Source organism: Juglans microcarpa x Juglans regia, chromosome 1S (genome assembly GCF_004785595.1).
Source record: "Juglans microcarpa x Juglans regia isolate MS1-56 chromosome 1S, Jm3101_v1.0, whole genome shotgun sequence".
Lineage (NCBI taxonomy): Eukaryota > Viridiplantae > Streptophyta > Magnoliopsida > Fagales > Juglandaceae > Juglans > Juglans microcarpa x Juglans regia.
This window is the reverse complement of record NC_054595.1, coordinates 16,162,988-16,184,337: the sequence shown is the minus strand read 5'-3', so window position 1 is coordinate 16,184,337 and position 21,350 is coordinate 16,162,988. Positions and strand designations below refer to the sequence as shown.

The 21,350-nt window shown below is 37.4% G+C and overlaps 1 protein-coding gene and 1 pseudogene across 1 annotated transcript; one reads left to right on the top strand and one right to left on the bottom strand.

Annotated features, from left to right (window-relative positions):
* Positions 1 to 1,051: 1,051 nt before the first annotated feature.
* On the bottom strand, positions 1,052 to 18,200 carry LOC121246105 (dihydroxy-acid dehydratase, chloroplastic). Its single transcript, XM_041144114.1, has 14 exons — positions 17,482 to 18,200; positions 15,107 to 15,178; positions 14,441 to 14,488; positions 4,932 to 5,086; positions 4,648 to 4,842; positions 4,451 to 4,562; positions 4,225 to 4,294; positions 4,083 to 4,141; positions 3,832 to 3,955; positions 3,648 to 3,718; positions 2,227 to 2,328; positions 1,841 to 1,921; positions 1,534 to 1,692; positions 1,052 to 1,448 (listed from the first exon to the last, which is right to left on the bottom strand). Exons 1-14 carry the CDS (start codon positions 18,022 to 18,024, stop codon positions 1,398 to 1,400), a joined length of 1,842 nt encoding a protein of 613 aa, XP_041000048.1. The 5' UTR covers positions 18,025 to 18,200; the 3' UTR covers positions 1,052 to 1,397.
* Positions 18,201 to 20,503: 2,303 nt separating this feature from the next.
* On the top strand, positions 20,504 to 21,116 carry LOC121246128 (annotated as a pseudogene).
* The last annotated feature ends 234 nt before the right edge of the window (positions 21,117 to 21,350 follow it).

The following is a 21,350-nucleotide window of genomic DNA, read 5'->3' as shown; positions in this document are numbered from 1 at the left end:
AGAATATTCAGATATCTCAAAGGGACTCTCAACCGTGGCCTTCATTTCACCCAAGCACCCATTTACTCTACGTGGTTTTTGTGATGCCGACTGGGTTGGCTCAAGAGATGATAAACGCTCTACAACTGGTTTTGCCATTTTTGTGGAAAATAACTTATTGTCTTGGGGAGCAAAGAAGCAAGTTACAGTAGCTCGATCCACAGCCAAAATTGAGTACCAAGCTTTGGCATCCACGACGGCAAAACTAATGTGGTACATGCATTTGCTAAAAACTATTGGCTATGATCTTCCTCCTCCCACGTTACATTCAAACAACAACAGTGCTCTGAGTATGGAAAAGAATCCCGTTTTCCACAATCGCACAAAACACATCAAAATCGATGTGCATTTTGTGCAAAAACAGGTAACTCAACGCATGATACAACTAGTCCATGTCTCTTGTCCAACCAGATAGCGGATATCTTTACAAACTCTCTCTGCAATCCAAAATTTGTCCCAAACCATAACAAGCTCTGCATTGCCCCTGGAGAAACAAACTCCATATATCACCCCACGTATCACTGCTAGTCTGCTGGTCCATTTATGTATTTTATTCTTTTGCATGATTTTAGCTGTCTGTACATAGTTATACGTTGGTTAGTCTACAAATGTGGCAGCTGTACATTGCATTTTTATTCTCCATACAACTCATGGCATTGTTGTACGAATGGTTCATTGACCTCTGTAAATTCTGTGTTAATAAACAATTCATGAACAAGTGTGCAATTCACATTTACATTTTTATTATCATGGACAATGGACACTGTTCGTTGTTTTAAGATTTATTTCATTACCTTTATTATTTTTTCAACGCTTTTTTTCTTGAAAATATTTTCGTAAAATAGAGTTTTAAAAAATAAAATAAAGGGTACAACCCTGGTACCCGAATTTCTGCGTTTCAAAACATGGATTCCTCTGACTACTGGCTTGGGTCATATCCCAGGCTGCATTACACACTTGGGTCCAGGTATAGCTGAGTACCCAAACTCGGACCCAGACGAACAGTCTTAAGTGGCGATAGATAAGTCACCATCGTTGTTAGCTGTGAAGCGTGGTAGAATATTACAATTCATGTCCCACGTGACAAAAGCGAAAGCTTAAGTATGTGTAAACAAGCTCTTGGACATCCTCCCTTGCAAGCTGAGTTTTCAATATTGAGTTCTACCCCTCCCAAAATCCATTAAGATAAGCAACATGTTCGTACTTCATTTGGGCAAATTCAAAAAGTATTGGTTTGAGAAACCATGGAGAGTAAAACTAGTTCTCCCTGAAATGATAAAGAACAAATGAAGTAAAATTTGCCAGATACCCCAAATAGACGCAATAAGAGGCATGTACTCTACGGGCTGGCTGCCACACTACTCATCAGTCACGCATCCCTTTGAAGCCGACTGCACGTTCTTGATGTACTGGAAATAAAATAGGACGCTTCTTTAGTAAATACATCAACTAGTATATACTGAAAATGGATGTCAAGGCAGAGTCTCAAAGTACCTTGTAAAGCACTCCTCTGTTGGCCTTATATGCAGGTGGAGTCCATTTCTTCCGTCGCCGCTCCATCTCCTCATTCGTTACCTGCACATCTATTCTCCTCTTCTGAACATCAACATTGATGATGTCTCCATTTTCAATCAAACCAATCGGACCACCTTCCTGAAAACGATTGGCAACGCATTATTTTGGTCTCCTATTTTTTGTAATTTTGTAGGTTTTTGTTTCCTTAGAAAGATGGGAAACTTTTCCATGCTCTAGTATTTTTTTTAATTTAGTTATCCATCAAGATGATAAATAGTTGGTGCACCTGTGCTTCAGGGCATATGTGGCCAACAACAAATCCATGTGAACCTCCTGAAAACCTACCATCAGTCAACAAAGCAACATCCTGCAGCAATCGAAAGCAATATCCAAACAAACACGTCATATTCTTAGGAAACAACATGCATAGTCAACCCAGTTCATGCATTTAGCTTTAAAAAGACATTTAACGAATTTATCAGTTTTGTTGTAGATTCATGACCTTGATGAATCCCTATAGATTGAACCATCCATAAAATTTGAACACAAAAGAAGTATTTAATAAGTGTCAATGTCTCACGATCCAGAAAACTATAGGATAATGAGTTGACCCAAATTCTGAAAAGAACAGACCATAGCTCAAACCAAAACTGGGATTTAATAAAACCAAACCTTTCCAAGACCTGCTCCCATTATTGCACTTGTTGGTGTCAACATTTCAGCCATGCCTGGTCCCCCCTTCGGCCCCTCTCCTCTAATAATGACTACCTTTCCCTGAAACATGGCAAACATAAACATGATATCAAGAAAAATCACACCACATCTGAGTTCCACAATAATATCTATGACTACACAAATAAAACCAGAAAAGATACCGCTATCATGAGGGACACTGCTTACATTTGGATGTGACGGAGAAATGCCAAGACTTTAGAATATAAATAACAGTATCATGGGAAAGCATCACGGGTGCAAGTTAGAAAAAGAAAATATCAAAATTTACAAAATGCAGACAGAATACCTAGAAGTCTAACAAGAGTAGTGGAATTGAAATTTGTTGATGCAAGAAATAAGGATTTAAAATATGATATCCTAGAATAAGATCATTTCAAACTCCAAATTTCGTGAGTTTTCAGCAGATAATTGATATTAGACTGGTCTGCATGTAATGCATAAGCAGATATCGAGGCACAACTTCTAAAGAAGAAACCAAAGAAATCTTTCAGCCCCTCAAAATAGAGTTTGGAAAGTTCTTCCAAGTATGAAATTCCTCTTCGATCATTGGAAAGATAAAATTAACAAATGAGGGTAATGCAAATGAATGTTCAAGATGAATATCATATAGGAAACAAAAACAGATAAGTTTCACTGTTTCAGGCCTCTCCTTGTAGAAAAATCAATAATAAAAATCAACGTTAAAAAATGATCAATGAATCATGCATAGTCCTTTGGGCATAACAAGTCTTTAACAGATAAGGGTGTAAGTTCAGCCAATTCAAGAATAATTCGTTAAGTATCACCCAACTGTTGGAACACAAACCCAAACTCGGATTTACTGGATTTCCTTGGAGAAAGCTCAGTTTGGAGAACTAAAATCGACACGCAAGAAAATATCATTCACTACCAGGCCAAATGATATGAGAGAAAAGCAGCATCTGGAAAAGAAGCAGTGCTTGGCAATGACGCTTGCTTTTAACTATTTTTTACCCAAAACAATTCCTAATTCCTCTTGTTTTATCCTTTTTATTTTTGAGATAAAAGGTGGCCATTTTTAGTAAATAAATTATATCTGAAACAACTTTTTGGGCAACAGTCATTCTTTTCCCTAAAGCTAAAATTTTTAATGATGAGGAATCTTGAAGACCGTGCGTGCAACATGTCTTTTGACTGGTTAAACCCGGACTGTGTAATGCATCCCCATCATACGGATCAGATAAATCATCGGCTTTTCATTGATGGGACGTATAACCAGACATTTATCCAATCCTCTTGTTTTATCTTTTTGGGTTTGACCTTAACAATCAGTAACACAGCAGTAAAAACTGCTGCCAATAAAGACCTCATTAGGTAACATTGTTGACTAAAACACATACCTTAAAGCTCAGAGGATCCTCTGAGATAGCTGCAATCATAGATTCCTCTCCTTCAAATATAAGTGCAGGACCTGGAGAACGATTTTGTAATAAATACCTAGATACTTTTACAGTAGAGTGAAGATTAAATATAGAACGTGGAACTTCAAGAATAATAGTACAGAAGTAAAACATAAAATAGCACCAGAGAAATATAGCCCTTCTTTTCCAGTGATTTTTGCTACAGAACCATTTGGTGCAAGATTTCCATATAATATCTGGATGTGGCCTGTTTTCTTTATGGGGTTTTCCAATGGTCGTATTACATCCTGAATGAAGGGGAAAAAACAAGCAAGAACTGCATTGTTTGCATTCAAATGTAATTGATCAACAATAAAAGCAACAGAAAAATTGCAATCAATAGATGATGAGGATAACAATATAATGCCATCAAACCTGTCCCTTGGCTAAGGGAGGGAACATTGCTGCATTTTCAGCCAGTGTCTTTCCAGTGACTACAGAGGAAATAGTTCTAGGTTAATATAAAAACACAGCAAAAAAATGAATTTTCTGGTGAAAGAGATCAAAATAAATGTACCAGTCATACAATCCCCATCTAGAAGACCGTGCTCCAAAAGGTAGCGAATGACAGCAGGTGTTCCTCCAATCTATCAAAACAATTATTCATTGGCTCATCAAGAGGAAACGGTGACAAACAAAAACCATATTAAAAATGTCACATGCACTTAAAAATATCTCCAGCCAAATTCATTCATAGAAGTTGTAAATTTAAAGCACAAGACGATATTTATTATAAAGCAGACCTTGTGTACATCCTCCATGACATATTTGCCACTAGGCTTAAGATCTGCAAGAAATGGAACCTCATCGCTGACTATTTGAAAATCATCAAGAGTTAGTTCCAGACCAACAGACCTGCAAAGAATTTCACCATAAGGCACTTCCATTTCATTCAATCAATGGTATTCAGGGAAAATCAGGTCCCGAGAACTCTCCTCACCTTGCAATAGCAATCAAGTGTAATACAGCATTTGTAGAGCCACCTAGTGCCATGACAATAACCATCGCATTACGTAGGGATTTTGGAGTAATAATATCTCGTGGTTTCAAGTCCATCTTTAGTAATTCCAAAAGATACTTTCCTGCTAAACGGCACTCATCCAACTTCAATGGATCTTCAGCAGGTGTCGAAGAGCTTTTGTGAGAGAGAGAGAGAGAGAGGATAAGAACAACAATGCTAGCTGATGCCAATTCAAGTGATCAGACGTTGAAAAATAATTCTACCTGTAAGGCAGACACATTCCCATTGCTTCAATAGCAGAAGCCATGGTATTGGCCGTATACATCCCACCACAAGCCCCTGCCCCAGGGCATGAGTTACGGACAACAATCTTCCTCTGCTCATCAGTTATGGATCCACTAACAAATTCTCCATAACACTACAGTGAGAATTGAATTAAACAAAGATGAGTTGCAAAGTTAGCATGACAAAAATATGAGTTACAGCATTTACACGATACAGATTATTCTTAATTTTCAAAAGCTATGGCTATACATATTGGCAAAAGCATACGATACAAATTAAAGTAGAATTTTCAACAATTTAACTAAGACATGCAATACAAAGCTGCCTTTCCAAGCACAGCTGCAGGTGAATCATACAAAAGCATGCAATCAACCATAGCCACATGAGTTGCAGTCCCTCCTTACAAATGCAAAAAACAATCGGTTATCCTACTCTTATAAGATTTTCCACGAATATTTATAAGTCAGGACAAGAAAAATATTCCATGCAACAGCAAACTGTCACCATAAAACTTCTATATATATTTGTTTTACTTGTCTATATTCACAATTTTTGGGGACTTTCTTTAGAGCTCATCATTAAAGAGGCCGCTTATATACCATGTAATGGAAGTTCAGACGTAACATGAGAAACAGACATAAAGCTAAATCGCTATCCCCGTTTCCCAGGTCTATGTCATCCTATCACACATTTCTTCCCCAACAATTAACTCCACATAGTTATTTTCAGAAAAAATTGGATATCACCTTAATAGTTTTCTTAAAAACAACATTTTTCGTGTTTCATGAAAACCAATGTTCATGAGAATTACCAACCTGACTTCCATGAATTCCAAGACCATTACAACAACCTAATTGGCAGCATATGCAGCTCAAATTGAATATTGCAATTTTTTAAGACGTCGGTAGATGGAATATTCAACAATATTAAACAACCTTCATATACAAGAGAAGTACTATTAAATTGTTTAACAGATGATGAATATTTTGATTTTTCACTAAATCTTAATGGTTTTAGTGCTCCAAACAGATGTGAAAGAAAAAAAGGCCAATAGATACTAGGGAAAAAAAAGATATGGGAATAGGTGAATTCTTTGGGGGATGAATGTTTCACTTCAAAGGCAAGGGCTTTTTTTGGCAAACCATCAGAGTTCCACCTTACTTGCTCTTTCAATTAAGTAACGCTTTTTTTTTTTTATAAGTAAAAATATTATATATATATATATATCAATAGGAGTAACCAAGTACATTGGACATATAAAAAAAAACACCTAACCCATACTAGAGAGCTCCTAATGACCCAAAAATCCCGTGAAAAACTACCCCAAAATACACCAAGCCCGAATAGGAATAAAACACACCTCCCCAACCCCAACCCCTTGTTTCCCGTAAAACTAATACTCCACCCGAAACTCCCTCTACGAGAACGTCTTCATAATGCCCTCCCTTTAGTCTTCCCTTGACTTGAGCTACCACCCTTAGCGTCGTAGTTGATTGCCCAAGAAAGACGCTTTAACTCCCTACTTTTCTTAAAACTTGATTTGATTTCAAGCAAGTAGCTCGCCTCAATCATAGTGAGTAGTGCTTTAAACAATTCTGCTATAGGTACCTGCCATTGGGTACCTGTTGCAGAATCGTCTAACCTTTATATTATTATTTTAAAAAAAAAAAAAGAAGAAAAGAAGAAAGACTCGATTTTTTCAGAAACCCATAGGCGCCAAACTCATCCCTTATATTTTGCATCTCAGAACTTGTCTTCATCGTCTTCATTCCTTGGCCAAATGCTCAGATAGCTCATGCATTTTAGTTCGGTTGCTGCAACAAAACAATGTTTATAAGAATCCAGAACTATTCCCATTTCCTAAGGCACAGGTAACCGCTGTGTCGTCAAACCCCCATCTGTGTCGGTTGTCGATTTCTGAAAGAGAGTGCCGTCGTGGGTATGAGCATTCTTTGCTCTGTTTTATGCAGTTTTTTTTCTTCTATTTTTCTATATTTTTGGCCACCCATCGGAAGGAATCTAAGCTTTTTTGTTTTTACTCCTATTCTTTAAAGGTCCAAAATATGATTTAAAGTTCATGATCTTGCAATTGCCACCACTTTGATTCATTAGTTTCTGCACCCAGGTCCAACCACTTCCAATTGTGAAACATTCTACAACACAAAAACATCCTCCAGGTCCAACCACTTCCAGATGTTCCGTGCGAGGTGAAGATTGGGGTTCGTAGCAGTCTTCCCGGGCAGGGTGTTCTGTGGGGTTCCATGGGTGTGTTCTTTGAGAGGTGAAGTGCCGAGGTGAAGATTGATTTGTCTTCGTGGGGGTGGAGTCGAATTTCAAAAGTAAATCAAAAGGTGCAAACGCACCGTTTAACTAATGCAGACATGGAACCTCGGGTACGCGAGGGATACCCGTCCCGGGTGAAACTAGAGTTTTTGGTGCTTTAAATTGGTTTTCACATCCTCCATGTGAGAGCCCCACGACATGCTGAATCTCATTAACCTTATGCAGAACCCAATCCGATGGTGAACACATTATATTGTTTATCGGAGGAAGAGAAATCAGGGGAACAACATTATCTCCAGACACAGTACCCAACTGCACTCCCAACCCTAGACATTCCTCCTCACAAGGCACCAATGACAAACCCATAATTTCCTCCCCATCGTATCTTACATTCAAATCTCGAACCTCCTCAACAGCTATATGGTTGTTGTCCATTGTTGTTGTCACCATTAAAGGTTCCTCCCCTCCATTGACAAGGACATTGCTTGTATGTGCTCCACCCCCTGATGATCCTTTTTGTGCAACTTTGTCAGACCCTACTACTCCCTCAGGAGGCATAGAACAAGTAGGGAAAGCACTACCTTTTGTTACCCCATTTTCATCTTCTAAAAGAGGCTCGTCAGTTTCTTCCAAAGTACTCAAGACCCTAGGACCCTCATCTTCAACTGAAAGTGAACCCTGGAAAAAAGTAGCAACCCCATTAGCAACTGGTGATTGAGGGCAGTCAGATGACAAGCTATCGATGTCCTGAGTGACACCAGCATGAACAGTGATGCCGACGTCCAACGACCCTATCTGTGACAGCATCGAAACGCCCTTTGTCAGCGCACTTGAGGCCTTCAAACCCGTAGGATCTACCCCCCGCCCCCCCTCGTCTGTTTTCGACCCACCACCCAAACCCACGACTAGGTCCAACCCCTTATCCACTTTAATCATAAGATCACTCATACTCCATAACTCTCGTCAATTGAGCTTTGACAACCCACAAGACCCCTTCCACTTCTCCAAATATCATATGACAGCCTTTGTCTCCTACAAGTGCCTTACCATTTCCTTCTACCGCGGAGCTATTCCTGGCTGAACTACCCTCCAGTGACCTCAACACCGAAGTGTACGAGGCACCTTTGACCAAGAAAGGCCTTCTCACTGTCTTTCCATCGACAAACTCCCCTTTGTTTGCATGCTTCAAAATAGTGACTTTGGACCCAGTAACGCTGAATGGACTGCAGAAAACCTTTCCATTTCCTCCTTCCATTCTAGAATTATGAGAGTGGTAGAAAGCTGGCCCTTGCGTTAATATGATGTTAAATGATGAGAACTTCATTACCCATCCTTAGCTCCTTGAAGAATCCTTCATGACAGTTAAGTTCTAAACAATCCTCTATTCCCTTAGCCACCCATGAAGCTGTCGTCCCACATAGACACATGAACTTAGCCATCCTTTTACTACATTCAGAGATGCAAAAACTATTTCCTCCCTCTTTCGTAAAAACAAAAAATTTCCATTTCACCTTCAACCACCTCTCACCTTCCATCTGAGACGAATCCACGTCGGGCATCATCATCGTCTGATCCCAAGTCACAAGATCATCTCTCAAGATCATCTCGCTTCGTCATCTCAAGGAAAAAGATATTATACGAAAATAAAAAGCAGATTAGAATAGGAGATCTTCGCAGACAAAAATAAAGTGCAGATCAAAATCCCGGTCATGGGAGGGGGACCGATGTCGGAGGGCCCTCAATGGAGATGTCAGAGCCCGTCGATCTTGTGTATAGCGGTGGCGATGGCGAAGGCACAGGTTCAACAGTCGATGTCGCCTCCAAGAAAAACAGAGAGAGAAACTTGAGAAAGTCCAGGTCGCCTGAGGGAGGACCTACGCCGAACGGCCCTCAGCAAAGTCATCGGGGCTCGTTGGCCTTGTCTGTGCCGGTGGTGAGGTGTCACTAGCCAGTCTAGGATGGGTGAAGGGTGGCAGCGGGGTGCCCTAGGGTTTTCTCTCTCCGTAGGGTCAGCCTAGACCTTCAACATTAATCATCTTTTCCTTCATTGTGAGGTGGCGACCTCGTTGTGGAATGAGATTTTTGCAAAGGTTGGCATAGGTTTGGGTAGTGAGAAGTGTTGAAAAGAGTTTTGAATAGTAGTGAAAAAGTAACGAAAAAGTAATTATAAAATATTAAATAATAGTAAAAAGTAATGAATAGTAGTAGAGTATACTGAGAATACCTGAGGTACTCTTGGTACCCAAACGTATAAATTCCCTTTGTCCCAAAATAGATGAAATGCTTCCTTGCTTGGACTATTTGAAAATATATGGAAGTTGTGAAGGATGAAAACATTGATCCACCTAACTTCTCATATTATCAGTAAATAAGAACATAACTTTTCCTCAAATTTGAACCCACTATTTTGTATCAAATTTGATAAGAAGATTGTTACGTTTAATTTGTTTCATTCAAATGCACACCATTTGGAATCACCCCATCCCTTTTTGAGATGGAGACACCGTAAGTATACCCGCGAGGGGGGGGGGGGTATACGATAGGTTTCCTGCAAATTATAATGAAAATTTTAGACATCATTTAAAATCTAAGGAAGAAAAATGGACACATCCAAAAGCAAGCTTCGGGTCATATGATGAGTGCAAAATCAGACCTAAGTTGAATCAAACAACAGTCAACACCATTGAAGGTCGTGTTGTTCCTCTTCCTCTAAATAGTCCATATCATACCCCTATACTTGGGCTCTTGTGTACTCTTTTGATCAATAACAATTTGTTTACCGATAAAAAAAAAAAATTGTCCATATCATACCTAGAGGAGTAGCATTCCATATCAGCTCATAACTAACCTTCAAAAAAAATCTCTCGATGTTCCCCAACATCTTTTTTTTTTTTTTTTTTTTTTTTTTTATGTCGGGGAACTTCTCCAAGGCAGGGTCTTTGGGACCCACCCCTACAGAGTAAAATCTGGTCCCTTGCACCACACCTTCGAAAGTTTCCCTACACAGAACTGGTTAAATTGCTAGTTTTCTACCAGGAGGTGTGGCCCCAAAAGATTATTTGCACTCATGAGGTGTTGAACCTTAGACCTTGAAGGGAGTGATACCACAAGACCAAGACCTTCACCACTTGGGCCAACCCCTTGAAGTTCCTGATGTTCCCCAACATAAATTTTAAAAAATAATGAAAACCTCCCTTATCTTGTCCTTACACTTTTCAAAGGCCCAACCCCGTTTTACTAAATAAAACAAAAATGGTTCTAGTGAATTTTAATGTTTTCTCTGCAGCTGGCTTCACTAGTAGTTCAAACAAGAATGTAAGGGGGTGCTTAGGAAATGAGATGAGATGAGAATTTTGTGAATATTAGTGAAAGAATTTGTGAATAATAGTGAAATAGTTTGAGTTAAGATGTTGTATTGGGTTTTGGGAAAGGAGAGAAAAAGTTGAAAAAAAATATTGTAAAGTTTAAATATTGTTATAATATTATTTTTTAATATTATTTTAATTTTGAAATTTGAAAAAGTAGATATTATTTTTCGTATTTTGTTTGGAAGTTTGAAAAGTTGTAATTATTAGACAATGATTAGATGAAAAAGTTGAAGATTTGAAATTAAAAAATATTTGTGTTTGAGTGATGTTTGGGAAGAAAATTATAAGAAATTTTGATATGAGATGTGTTTCCCAAACAAGCTCCAAGTCTCAGAAGGTCTATCAGAAATATCCCATAAAAGCAGTGTTTGCCCAAATGAAGTTTTGCAAATTTGAGCACTAATCTAGGTTGACAAAAGAGCAATATTGCTAAAAGAACGGTTAAGCGCAAAGCGCCAAAGCTAAAGCGCTTTGCTTATGAAAAGCAAAGCAGATTTACAAAGCTTGCTTTTGGGCACTTTTTTAGTGAGCTTATAGTGCAAAAAACCACAATTTTTTTTTATAAGTAAAAATATTAAATATATAAATCAATAGAAGTAACCAAGTATACTGGATGTATACAAGAAAACACATAGCCCATACAAGAGAGCCCATAATGACCCAAAAATCCCATGAAACCTACCCAAAATACACCAAGCCTGAATTGGACACACCTCCCCAACCCCAACCCCAACCCCAACCGCTTGTTTCCATAAAACTAATCCTCTACCCGAACATCCCACAACGAGATTGTCTTCACAATGCCCTCCCTTTATTCTTCCCTCGACTTGAGCTACCTCCCTTAGCATTGTAGTTGATTGAACATAGAAGACGCTATAACTCTCTGCTTTTCTTAAAATGTGATTTGCAGGTTTTTAATGAATTTCACTCTTGTCAAAAGTTTGAAAAATCCCTTTATGCAACCTTCATTGCTCTCATTCCCAAGAAACAAGGGGCTTCAACTATTAAGGACTTTCGTCCAATAAGTCCCATTAGTAGCATTTATAAGATCATTTCAAAGGTTCTTGCCAACCGACTTAGTCCAGTACTGGAACCCATTATTTCCAAGTCTCAAAACGCATTTATTCGTGGGAGACAAATTCTTGATTCGGTACTCATTGCCAATGAATGTTTGGATCACAGACTATGGGAGGGAGGTTCAGGTGTTCTTTGCAAGCTTGACATGGAAAAAACATATGATCATATGAACTGGGAATTCCTCTTATATCTACTTAAGAGGTGTGGCTTTGGGGATAGGTAGATTTCATGGATGAGGCACTGTATTTCAACCGTCCAGTTCTCAGTTCTAGTTAACGGCACACCTGCTGGTTTTTTTGATAGTTCGCGGGGATTGCGGTAGGGAGATCCTCTATCTCCCTTTTTATTTGTTATAGTTATGGAGGCTTTAAGCAAGATAGTGCAGGCTGTTGTTGGGGGAGGATACTTATCTGGTTTTCAGGTGGGTAATGGCTCTAGTGGCTCTGTTATTATCTCACATCTTCTTTTCACATATGACACTTTAGTCTTCTGCGAAGCGGATAATAGCTAGATCCAAACTTTGCGAGCACTGTTACTTTGCTTTGAAGCAGTGTTAGAGCTTAAGGTGAACCTTGGCAAGTTTGAGATGGTTCCTGTAGGTGCGGTTTCTAACATCCATAGTTTAGCAAGCCTTCTGGTTTGTAAAATGCCCTCTTTCCCAATGAAATATTTGGGGCTTCCGTTGAGTCAACTTTCAAGAATAGAACTATATGGGACGGAGTTGTGGAGAAGGTAGAGAAAAGGTTGGCTGGTTGGAAATGGGTGTATTTATCAAAAGGGGGTCGCCTCACTCTTATTAAGAGTACTCTCACTAACCTCCCACATTTTTTATCTTTGTTTCCTATACCTGCAGCTGTGATGAACAGAATGGAAAAACTCTTTAGGGCGTTTTTATGGGGAGGCTTGGGGGAGGAAAAGAAACTTCATCTGGTTAGATGGAGAACAGTTTGTGCCTCAATTGTGAATGGGGGGTTGGGAGTGTGTAACTTGAGAACTTTTAATAGAGCTCTTTTGGGGAAATGGCTTTAGAGATATCACTTAGAGGGGGGATCATTGTGGAAGGAAATTATTGACGCTAGATATGGTGTCGCTGGGGGTGGTTGGTGTTCCAACGAAGTGAGAGGGGCCATGGTGTGGGTTTATGGAAGTTTATAAGGAAAGGGTGGTCATGCTTTGCAAATCACATACGCTTTGTAGTTGGTGAGGGCAATCGAATCAGTTTCTAGCAGGACGTGTGGAGATCGAGCATTGGAAAGAGCTTTTCCGGGCCTATATCGTATTGCAGTTAACAGGGAGGTTTCAGTGGCAGAAGTGCGGCTACTTTCTCATGGCTCGCACCAATGGAATATTCTTTTTATTAGGAATTTTCATGATTGGGAATTACCTATTGTTTCAAACTTTTTCAGCCTACTATATTCCATGGAGACTCCTATAGCACAGCGAGATAGATTGAAGTGGAGGTCTAATAATCACAAGATATGTACAGTTACGGCGTATTATAACATCTTGACATCACAAGAGCATACTCCATTCCCTTGGAAGAAGATTTGGAGGTCCCGTGTGCCTTCTAAAGTAGCCTTTTTTGTTTGGACTGCCACTCTTGGGAAGATATTAACTACGGACAACTTGAGGAAGAGAGGATGTGCAGTGATGGATTGGTGTTACATGTGAAAAGAATGGAGAATCTGTAGACCATCTCTTACTTCACTGTGAGGTAACAAGAGTGTTATGGGATGAGATCTTTCAAAGGGTTGATGTTGCTTGGGTTATGCCTATGAGGGTGGTGGATTTGTTGGGTTGTTGGAGAAAGTTGCAAGGCTATCATCAAGTGGCAGCGCTATGGAAGATGATTCCGTTGTGCATCATGTGGTGCATTTGGACGGAAAGGAATGCGCGTTGCTTTGAAGACAAGGAACGAACAATGGCCGAGATGAAGAATTTTTTGTTACACACTTAAATGCGCTGGTTTTCTGCTATTGCATTGCATGGGGACAATGTTCATGATTTGGTATTTAATTTATCGCTCTTAGAATGTATTTAGGTGTTCTTCTGTATACTTCCCGAGTACATACGCTATGCCTCTTTCATTCATATATATAATATTGATCTCTTATCAAAAAAAAAATGTGATTTGGTTGCAAAAAACCACAATTTTGTAATTCTTTTAAATAATATATAAAAATATGAGTTTTAACTACCACACTTCTTGTCATGGTTTTGTATAATTTGTAAAAGGACAAGATTATTATATAAAATCTTATTTGAATTATCTAATCTTTCCTTTTTATTAAAAAATTAAGTAAATAGCTATTATATATATTACTTTCCTTTTTAAAACATTTTTATATTTTATTCCAAATGGCAGAGAAGTTTCAATATTTGTTTTTGCTCTCAATTACACTTGACAATCCAAAAATGCCAAAACAATCACTAAAAGCAGTCAAAAGTATAAGACCCAGATGAATCTGCCGAGAAAAACTTCTCTGCTTTTCAAATCTGTTCAAGATGATTTCTTGTATCGCTAGAACATCACTCCTAGGCATTGCTCTTGTATATGACCCGTGTACTTGGGCTTTTGCCTATTCTTATGATCAATAAAATTTTATTTACCGATCAAAAAGAAATCTGTTCAAGACACCAAAGGCATTGCAGAAGGGAGAAAAGAAGTGTGACAATAAAAAATAATTGAGGGTTAAAATTAGACTTCAAAGAACTCATATATAACTTTAAGCTAGAAGAAATAGCCTCAGTAAGTATACCTGAAAGGCAGAGACGATATCATAAGAATGGCCTTGAAAATGACCAGGCTGCAAAACAAACAGTTAAAGAAGATACTTTACGAACACATTAAACAAAACTTCAACTCTCTAACCAGCTACAACTTGAATAGGGGAAACCAAGAAAAGAAACAGTAAGTTCAAACATGTCAAGAAAATAGTTGCATCAGAATTGTGTATAATTATATGATATACAACATTGTGTCTTAATCATTAATAATTATATTGGCCAACCCATCAGTTAAGATGATTATTTTGGAGTCATTTCAAGACTTCAAACAGCACCTTCTTTTTTCAATTATTTAAATTTAATTTCACTGATCTTTAGGATACTGAAAACCTAAAGCAAAGAGGAAAACTTCTTTTATTTTTATAATATATGATTTTCTGGATGCATGTCCTATCACAAGACTACGTAAGATAAGAGATCCTTTAACATTACCTGCATGGTGTTTTAGCAATTTAGAGGTCATGCTCATAATTACGACAGTTTTTCATCAGCCAAGTAAGCAAAATAAATCCAGCAATACGTAGGCGCTCATTGGTTCAAAAACGATATTGAATATTTGGGTTGAGGTTCATTAGCTAAAATAATAAACCAATTATTAACATCAAATCTTCATAAGCAGTCAAAGTCAAGTCCCAAACCTTGATAGTTCCACCATAAACCATAATACTTGGTCGATTAAGCCGGCCCATTGCCATAATTGTACCTGGCATCTACAAAAAAATTACCAACATAAGATTCACAAAAAATTTAACCGTAAAAAATTTTAAATTTTTACAGTTGCAAAAGAAAACAACCACACACTCAAGTCTACACAAAAAGCCACAAAATGTCCTGCCCAATCACAACCTGTAACATCCAAACCCAAATTTCATAGGCTTTAAAGTTTGGACCATGGGACCGATTTTGTTACAGCTAGAAGAAAGATTATTTTATTGGGCCATTAGCCCGTACTTATTATTTGAGGATCTAGTATTGAGGAGATAGGATTGGATACGAAATTATGGACCAAGATTCAAATGGAGAAGGTTCGGCCCAATAGGCCCAAATATGTATGGATAAGCCCAAGTAACATGCATCATGATATGTTTTCATTTATGATTACAATAAGCTATGTCATTATATGTTCTATATTCATCATGGTAAGAAAGATAAAAGAGAAGTTATGAAAGAACCTTTAAGAATGGCCATAAGAGAAGCATGGTACCAATGCAGTTATGGAGGGGGATGTGTAAGCCACGGACTTAAGCACGGCCCACCATATTATGTTATGATAAGTTAAATGGTTCCCCTTGTGGCCACAGGCAGTGGAACCAATGCACAACCAATACTTATACTAACATAAACATGTATCATGTACTATGCATAACTCATTAAACTTGTCTTCCCCCCCCCCCCCCCCCCCTTTTTAAATAGTCAGCACACCTTAACAACAAGAAAAGGGATCAGGACATAAGAAGGGATCACTGGTTCCTCCTTATCAAGAAAACAATATATTTATTATGTTTAGTATCTGATGTACTACTTATTGAGTATTCAACTCATTTTTGTTGTTTGTTCGTATTTTTTATGTTTTTAAAATGTCCAGGTAAAGAAGATAGTGTGAATGAGCTAACAGCCAGGCATAGATCATGTGTCAAGGGGCTTTCAAACTTAGTTAATATGTGTTTTTTTTTTCACAAAAAGATCAGTTTAAAATTTTATTGCTATGAGATTATGTTTTTATTTTTCGATAAACTAGGTATTTTTATTAAGTTGGGTCTCTTAACTAGACACAATTACGAAAGCACGTAACACTCCTAACCTATGGGAAGGGGGGGCTACACAACCGCTAAACCCAAAACAAAACCCGCATAGACCTGCTTATAACAACATTGAGCCTCTAACCAATTAAGGTCCTCGGGAACCAATAGAGCTCACTACCAGTCATTATCCCTACTTATTTCTACCCTATTCTCCATCCTTCTGTCCTCAAAAAGATCTCAGAGTCTTCAGCTAGCCCACCAGAGACCCAAGTCTACTCAAAAGCCAATATTTGCCCTCCTACCCAGTCATGCAAAACTCACGCAAGCTCCTCCAACACCCACTTATAACAACACCCCTCTGGCCAATTAGGATCCTTAATAGCGACAAGGTGCTCCCAAGAGACCCTAGGAACCCAATAGAGCTCACTACCAATCAGCATCCCTATTCATTCCTACCCCCCCCCCCCCCCCAACCAATTCTCCATCCTTCTGGCCACGGAAAGACCATAGCCTCCAGGTTTTTGGCTATATAAAAGCCGAGATGCGTGCCTCAAGTTAGATAAGTGGATAGGTTGGCGATAACAGGACTAGAAAAAACCGCATTCTTAGAATCAGCTAAACGTTTTCCTGTAAGTAATTGAGAATTTATAGAAGAACTCAAAAGGCGTAGCTCAGGTACCCATGACGTATTCTAGACTAAACTAAAACATTGAAACTTGATCGAGAGATACGGAGGAGCTTTATTTATTTGGTCAGAACGGGTGGAAGAGGACCCTATTTTCAGGAAGTTGGACTCAAATTCCATCTCTATTGGGTTTTAAGTTCGAGGTGATCGAGGAGTCCCAGACTCTCTCCTTCAGGGAGGCTTATTTCGTATCAAGAGTATGTTGTGGACGCCAGGGAAGACGGATTGAATCAAGTTTTAATCAGTTTTCTTTCTTTAAGAAAACAAACACACCGAGGCATTGAACAATACGAAAAGCCTTCCATGCAAGTAAACATACCAGCAACGAAACAAATATTGAAAAGAAAATAGGACAACAAAGTGAAAATGACCAAAAAAGGGGAAAAAACAAAGATAAAAGGATATAAAAAGGCAAAGAGGAGAAATGAAATATAGAATTTTGGGTCATTACTGAAAACATCAAGACGATAACAACCAATAAAGCAATCGCAATCACCAATACCCATCACAGAAAATTAAAAAACCAAGCAAAAACCCATCAGCCAAAAGCTCCCAGCCCCCGATAAAAAAGAGTTTCCCGACTCACATTCTTGTCACAACCAGGAATAGAAATATTCCCATCGTACCACTGAGCACTCATCACTGTCTCAATGCTATCAGCGATGAGGTCCCTGGACTGCAGGCTGTAGCACATGCCTCTGGTCCCCATAGAGATAGCGTCACTGACCCCAACGGTGTTAAACCTGAACCCAACCATACCAGCCTCCCGGACACCTTCCTTGACAGCCTCGGAGAGCCCGAGTAGGTGCATATTGCAGGTGTTGCCCTCGTACCAGACGGAGGAGATGCCGATCTGGGGCTTCAACAAGTCGTCTTCTGAGAGGCCCACGCCAAGGAGGATCGCCTGGGACCCACCCTGGGACTTGGGCTCGGTGACGCGGGAGCTATACTTGTTAAGCTTGTAGGTTTGGGCGGTGGGGGGTGCGGACGAAGAGTCGACGGTGACAGACGGGGGAGGTGGGGAGGAGACGGACGCTCGGAGAGAGAAGGAGGTGCGGTATTGACTTGGCCCATAGTGTGAGGCAATCAGGGCGGCGCGCGGGGTTGGGGCTACTAGAGTGGCTTGCATTGCGGCGCGTCGTGTGACACTGGGGTTTAGGGAGGGGATTGAGGGCTTTTATTTTATTTGAAGATGCGAGGGGGGTTTTGAACTCCAGGATTCCCTGTTTGTAGAGGGAGTAAAAGACATGAACTCAAGGCATGCGTTTTGCACCTGTGGCCATGAACTCTCTTGTCTGCACTCATCTTGAGTTTAACACTGTAGCTAGATGTAACCCGTCCCTGCATTGTAGGGATTCCTGACTTCTCTGCTTTTTGAAAAGTTATTAGTTTCGGTTTCCATATCAAATTTCTTAGTTAAAAAAATACCTTTTTTAAATTTTTCTTTTAATTTTATTCATTTTTCAAAAATTTTTTAAAACATTCACATTAGATTAGTTAAAAATTAAATCTATTAAATATTTATCACATATTTTATTAATTATTTCTCTCCTATTTTTTTTCTATCACATATTTTATCACAATTAGTATATTAATTTAAGTTAATGATACATTAATTTAATAATAATACGATTATTAATTAATATATAATAGGTAGAATAGTAAAATATGATAAAATAAAATAAATTAATAATTAAAAAAATTAAATATTTTTAAAATTATTAGTTATTTATTACTATATAATGAATAAATGTTTAATTTAATGTAGAGATTTGATGTGAATAACCAAAATCAAATTCATCTTATATTATTTTATCGTTATATAATGAAAAATTAGTTATTCTAATGTAGAGATTTATTTGAATGGAATAGCCAAAAGTCAAATTTCTCTTACATTCATAAAAAATGTCATTTAACTTTGGCTAATTCAATGAGAGTGCTCAGAACATTAGCATTGGATTGGTCATCCTATTCTTCAAATTTTGACTAATATTTAACTTTTTCACTTTTAGCTAATCATTCAAAACTTGAAGTCTATATTGTATTAGTCATCACACTCTTTATAATAATAAAATATTATTATTTTTTATTATTTATATTTTTTAATTAATTTACATTTTATTTTTATAATCTTCAATAACCTCCAACAATCATATTCATTTTCATTTTCACAATCTAACAATCTATAATATAATAATCTCATATGTATATAGATGATAAAATATCATATAAATAAAAATCTCAAATCTATAATATAATAATCTTAAAAAATATTTTAGACTTGCTATAGTTCTTTTCATATTTGAAAAGAATAATTGATTTACTGTAACTTATAGTTTGAATGAAAATAATTTAACTAATTCAATGTGGAGTAAATATGGATGATATTTGCTAAATTTGAAGATGAAAAAGTATTTGACTAATTCAATGTCAATGCTCATTCTCTATCTATTTTCTATTATATTAAAATAATATTTCTTTATTTTTTCTTTATTATTTTTTTCTCACTTCCATTTACAATTTTAATTATTCAATATTTTTTCTTGTGTTTTGAATTATTACTCTAGTGAATATTTTAAATAAAAATTTAAATTATTTTTAATATTTTTAAAATCATTATTTTTTTTTTGTAGTTATTTAAATTATTTTTAAAACTATTATTTAAAACTATAGTAAATATGAATATAAGAAAAAGTGTAGATAATTAGAAGAAGAATTAATTTAATTAAAAATGAATAAAATGTTGATAAAAGTGATTTAGAAATGAATAGTAATTCTCCAAATATAAAGAACTACTATTTATTTTCTAAATCTTTTCTCTAAAATAGTGATCCAGATGAAAAAAAGTTTTAAGACCATTTCTTAAATTTTTTCTCAAAAGTAATTCTATACATCTCTCATCCGTTCTCCAACACCACACACCGGCTATGACATGACTTTTGTTTTCTTTTTTCTCTTTTGAGTAATATTATACCTCTGTTATTCTTTCTCCAACACCACGCATCGATTCTTTTGTTTTATTTTTCTTTTTTACTTCCTAAAAGCAAAACGCACGTTTTAACTTCCCTCATCTCTATCCCAGCTCCAGTATCCATTTCAAATTTCTTTCCCCTCTCCCACATTGTGTCTCTGCTCGACGAATTTTTTCTCCATGATTTTCACACAATTCAAAACTGAATTCTTGTGTTCATATTGAGTTAGAGAAACCCAATATGAACAGAATAAAAAAAATCTCAAAATATTCAAATTAGTGAAATCTACGGAACTCGACAGTGCCATTTTTATCGTCTTTACTCTCGATTTTGTATTTAAAATTCACCTCAACTCATCTTATTAATATAAATTTTTTAAATTTCTACACAAAGTATAATAAATATTTTTAATATTTTCAAATTTCAAAACAATTTTTTTAATTTTCTACATAAAATATAATAAATAATTTAACTTTTATTTTATTATTTATAAACCATCTCAATTCATCTCAACTCATCTATGAATACAAAATCACTGCTTAGGTAAGGGATTAAGCCATCCTGTCGTCAGTCGTCCAGTGAAAGCTCAAAGCGTAAACGTTGATTTTCCATTAATAATAGAATAGAAACGTGAAAATGAGCTTCATTTTAAGAAGGCATAATTTACCAATGGGATTATTCAGAAAAGCTGTGGTGGCACTAAATCCTATTAACATCACTACGTTCACTCAAAGATTAGTCAACCTGCAAGGGAGGAGGAGGAGGAGGAGGAGGAGGAGGAGGAGGGGGAAGAAGTGGAGATTGCTCAGCTACTTTTGATCCCACAGAGCATCGTAGTCCTCCAACTGAGCGTGTATTTAGGCTTGTAGATCGTCTCAGGACTCACATTGGCTGAAGCTTGCCAGCTGGGAGCCATTATGATGAAAAAAATGGGAATGAAGGACCTACCAACAGTTGGGGTCATGAAACCAGGAGTTGCAGGGCTGGCTGGAATTGCAGCAAATGCACCTACAACAGCCAAGGAGGAGAAGAAACCAGAAAAGACTGTTTTTGAATTAAAACTTGAGTCCTATGATGCAGCTTCAAAGATCAAGATAATCAAGGAGGTTAGGAGTTTTACTCATTTGGGTCTCAAGGAAGCTAAAGACTTGGTGGAGAAGACCCCATCAGTTCAGTTTTTAAAAGGAGAGTAGGTGAGCAAATAATTGAGAAGATGAAAGCTCTTGGGGCCAAGTTTATCATGGAATGAAAGGAAACTGATGCAAAATTCGTTGGCACTAAAGATATAATTTTGCAATGCAAATTCTAAGGCAAAAAAGTGATTGAAATCCTGGCGTATGGATGAAAGGATTTGGAAATCTTTTGTATGTCAGGATATATTCAGTCTTATCAATATATTGCGTTTTTTTCTTCTTAAAAAAAAAAATGTGAGGGAGAGAGGTGTACGGAAGTGGGAGAGGGAGAGAGGACTCGAGATTCAGAC

What these genes read in the sequence shown, in the direction of transcription:
- LOC121246105 (XM_041144114.1), bottom strand. Translation starts at nt 18,024, where the DNA reads ATGCAAGCCACTCTAGTAGCCCCAACCCCGCGCGCCGCCCTGATTGCC. An exon ending in TTCCTGGTTGTGACAAGAAT is followed by an intron (nt 15,179 to 17,481) that starts GTGAGTCGGGAA and finishes ATTTTTTTGTAG; the next exon opens with ATGCCAGGTACAATTATGGC. An exon ending in ACATATGCCCTGAAGCACAG is followed by an intron (nt 1,693 to 1,840) that starts GTGCACCAACTA and finishes AATCGTTTTCAG; the next exon opens with GAAGGTGGTCCGATTGGTTT.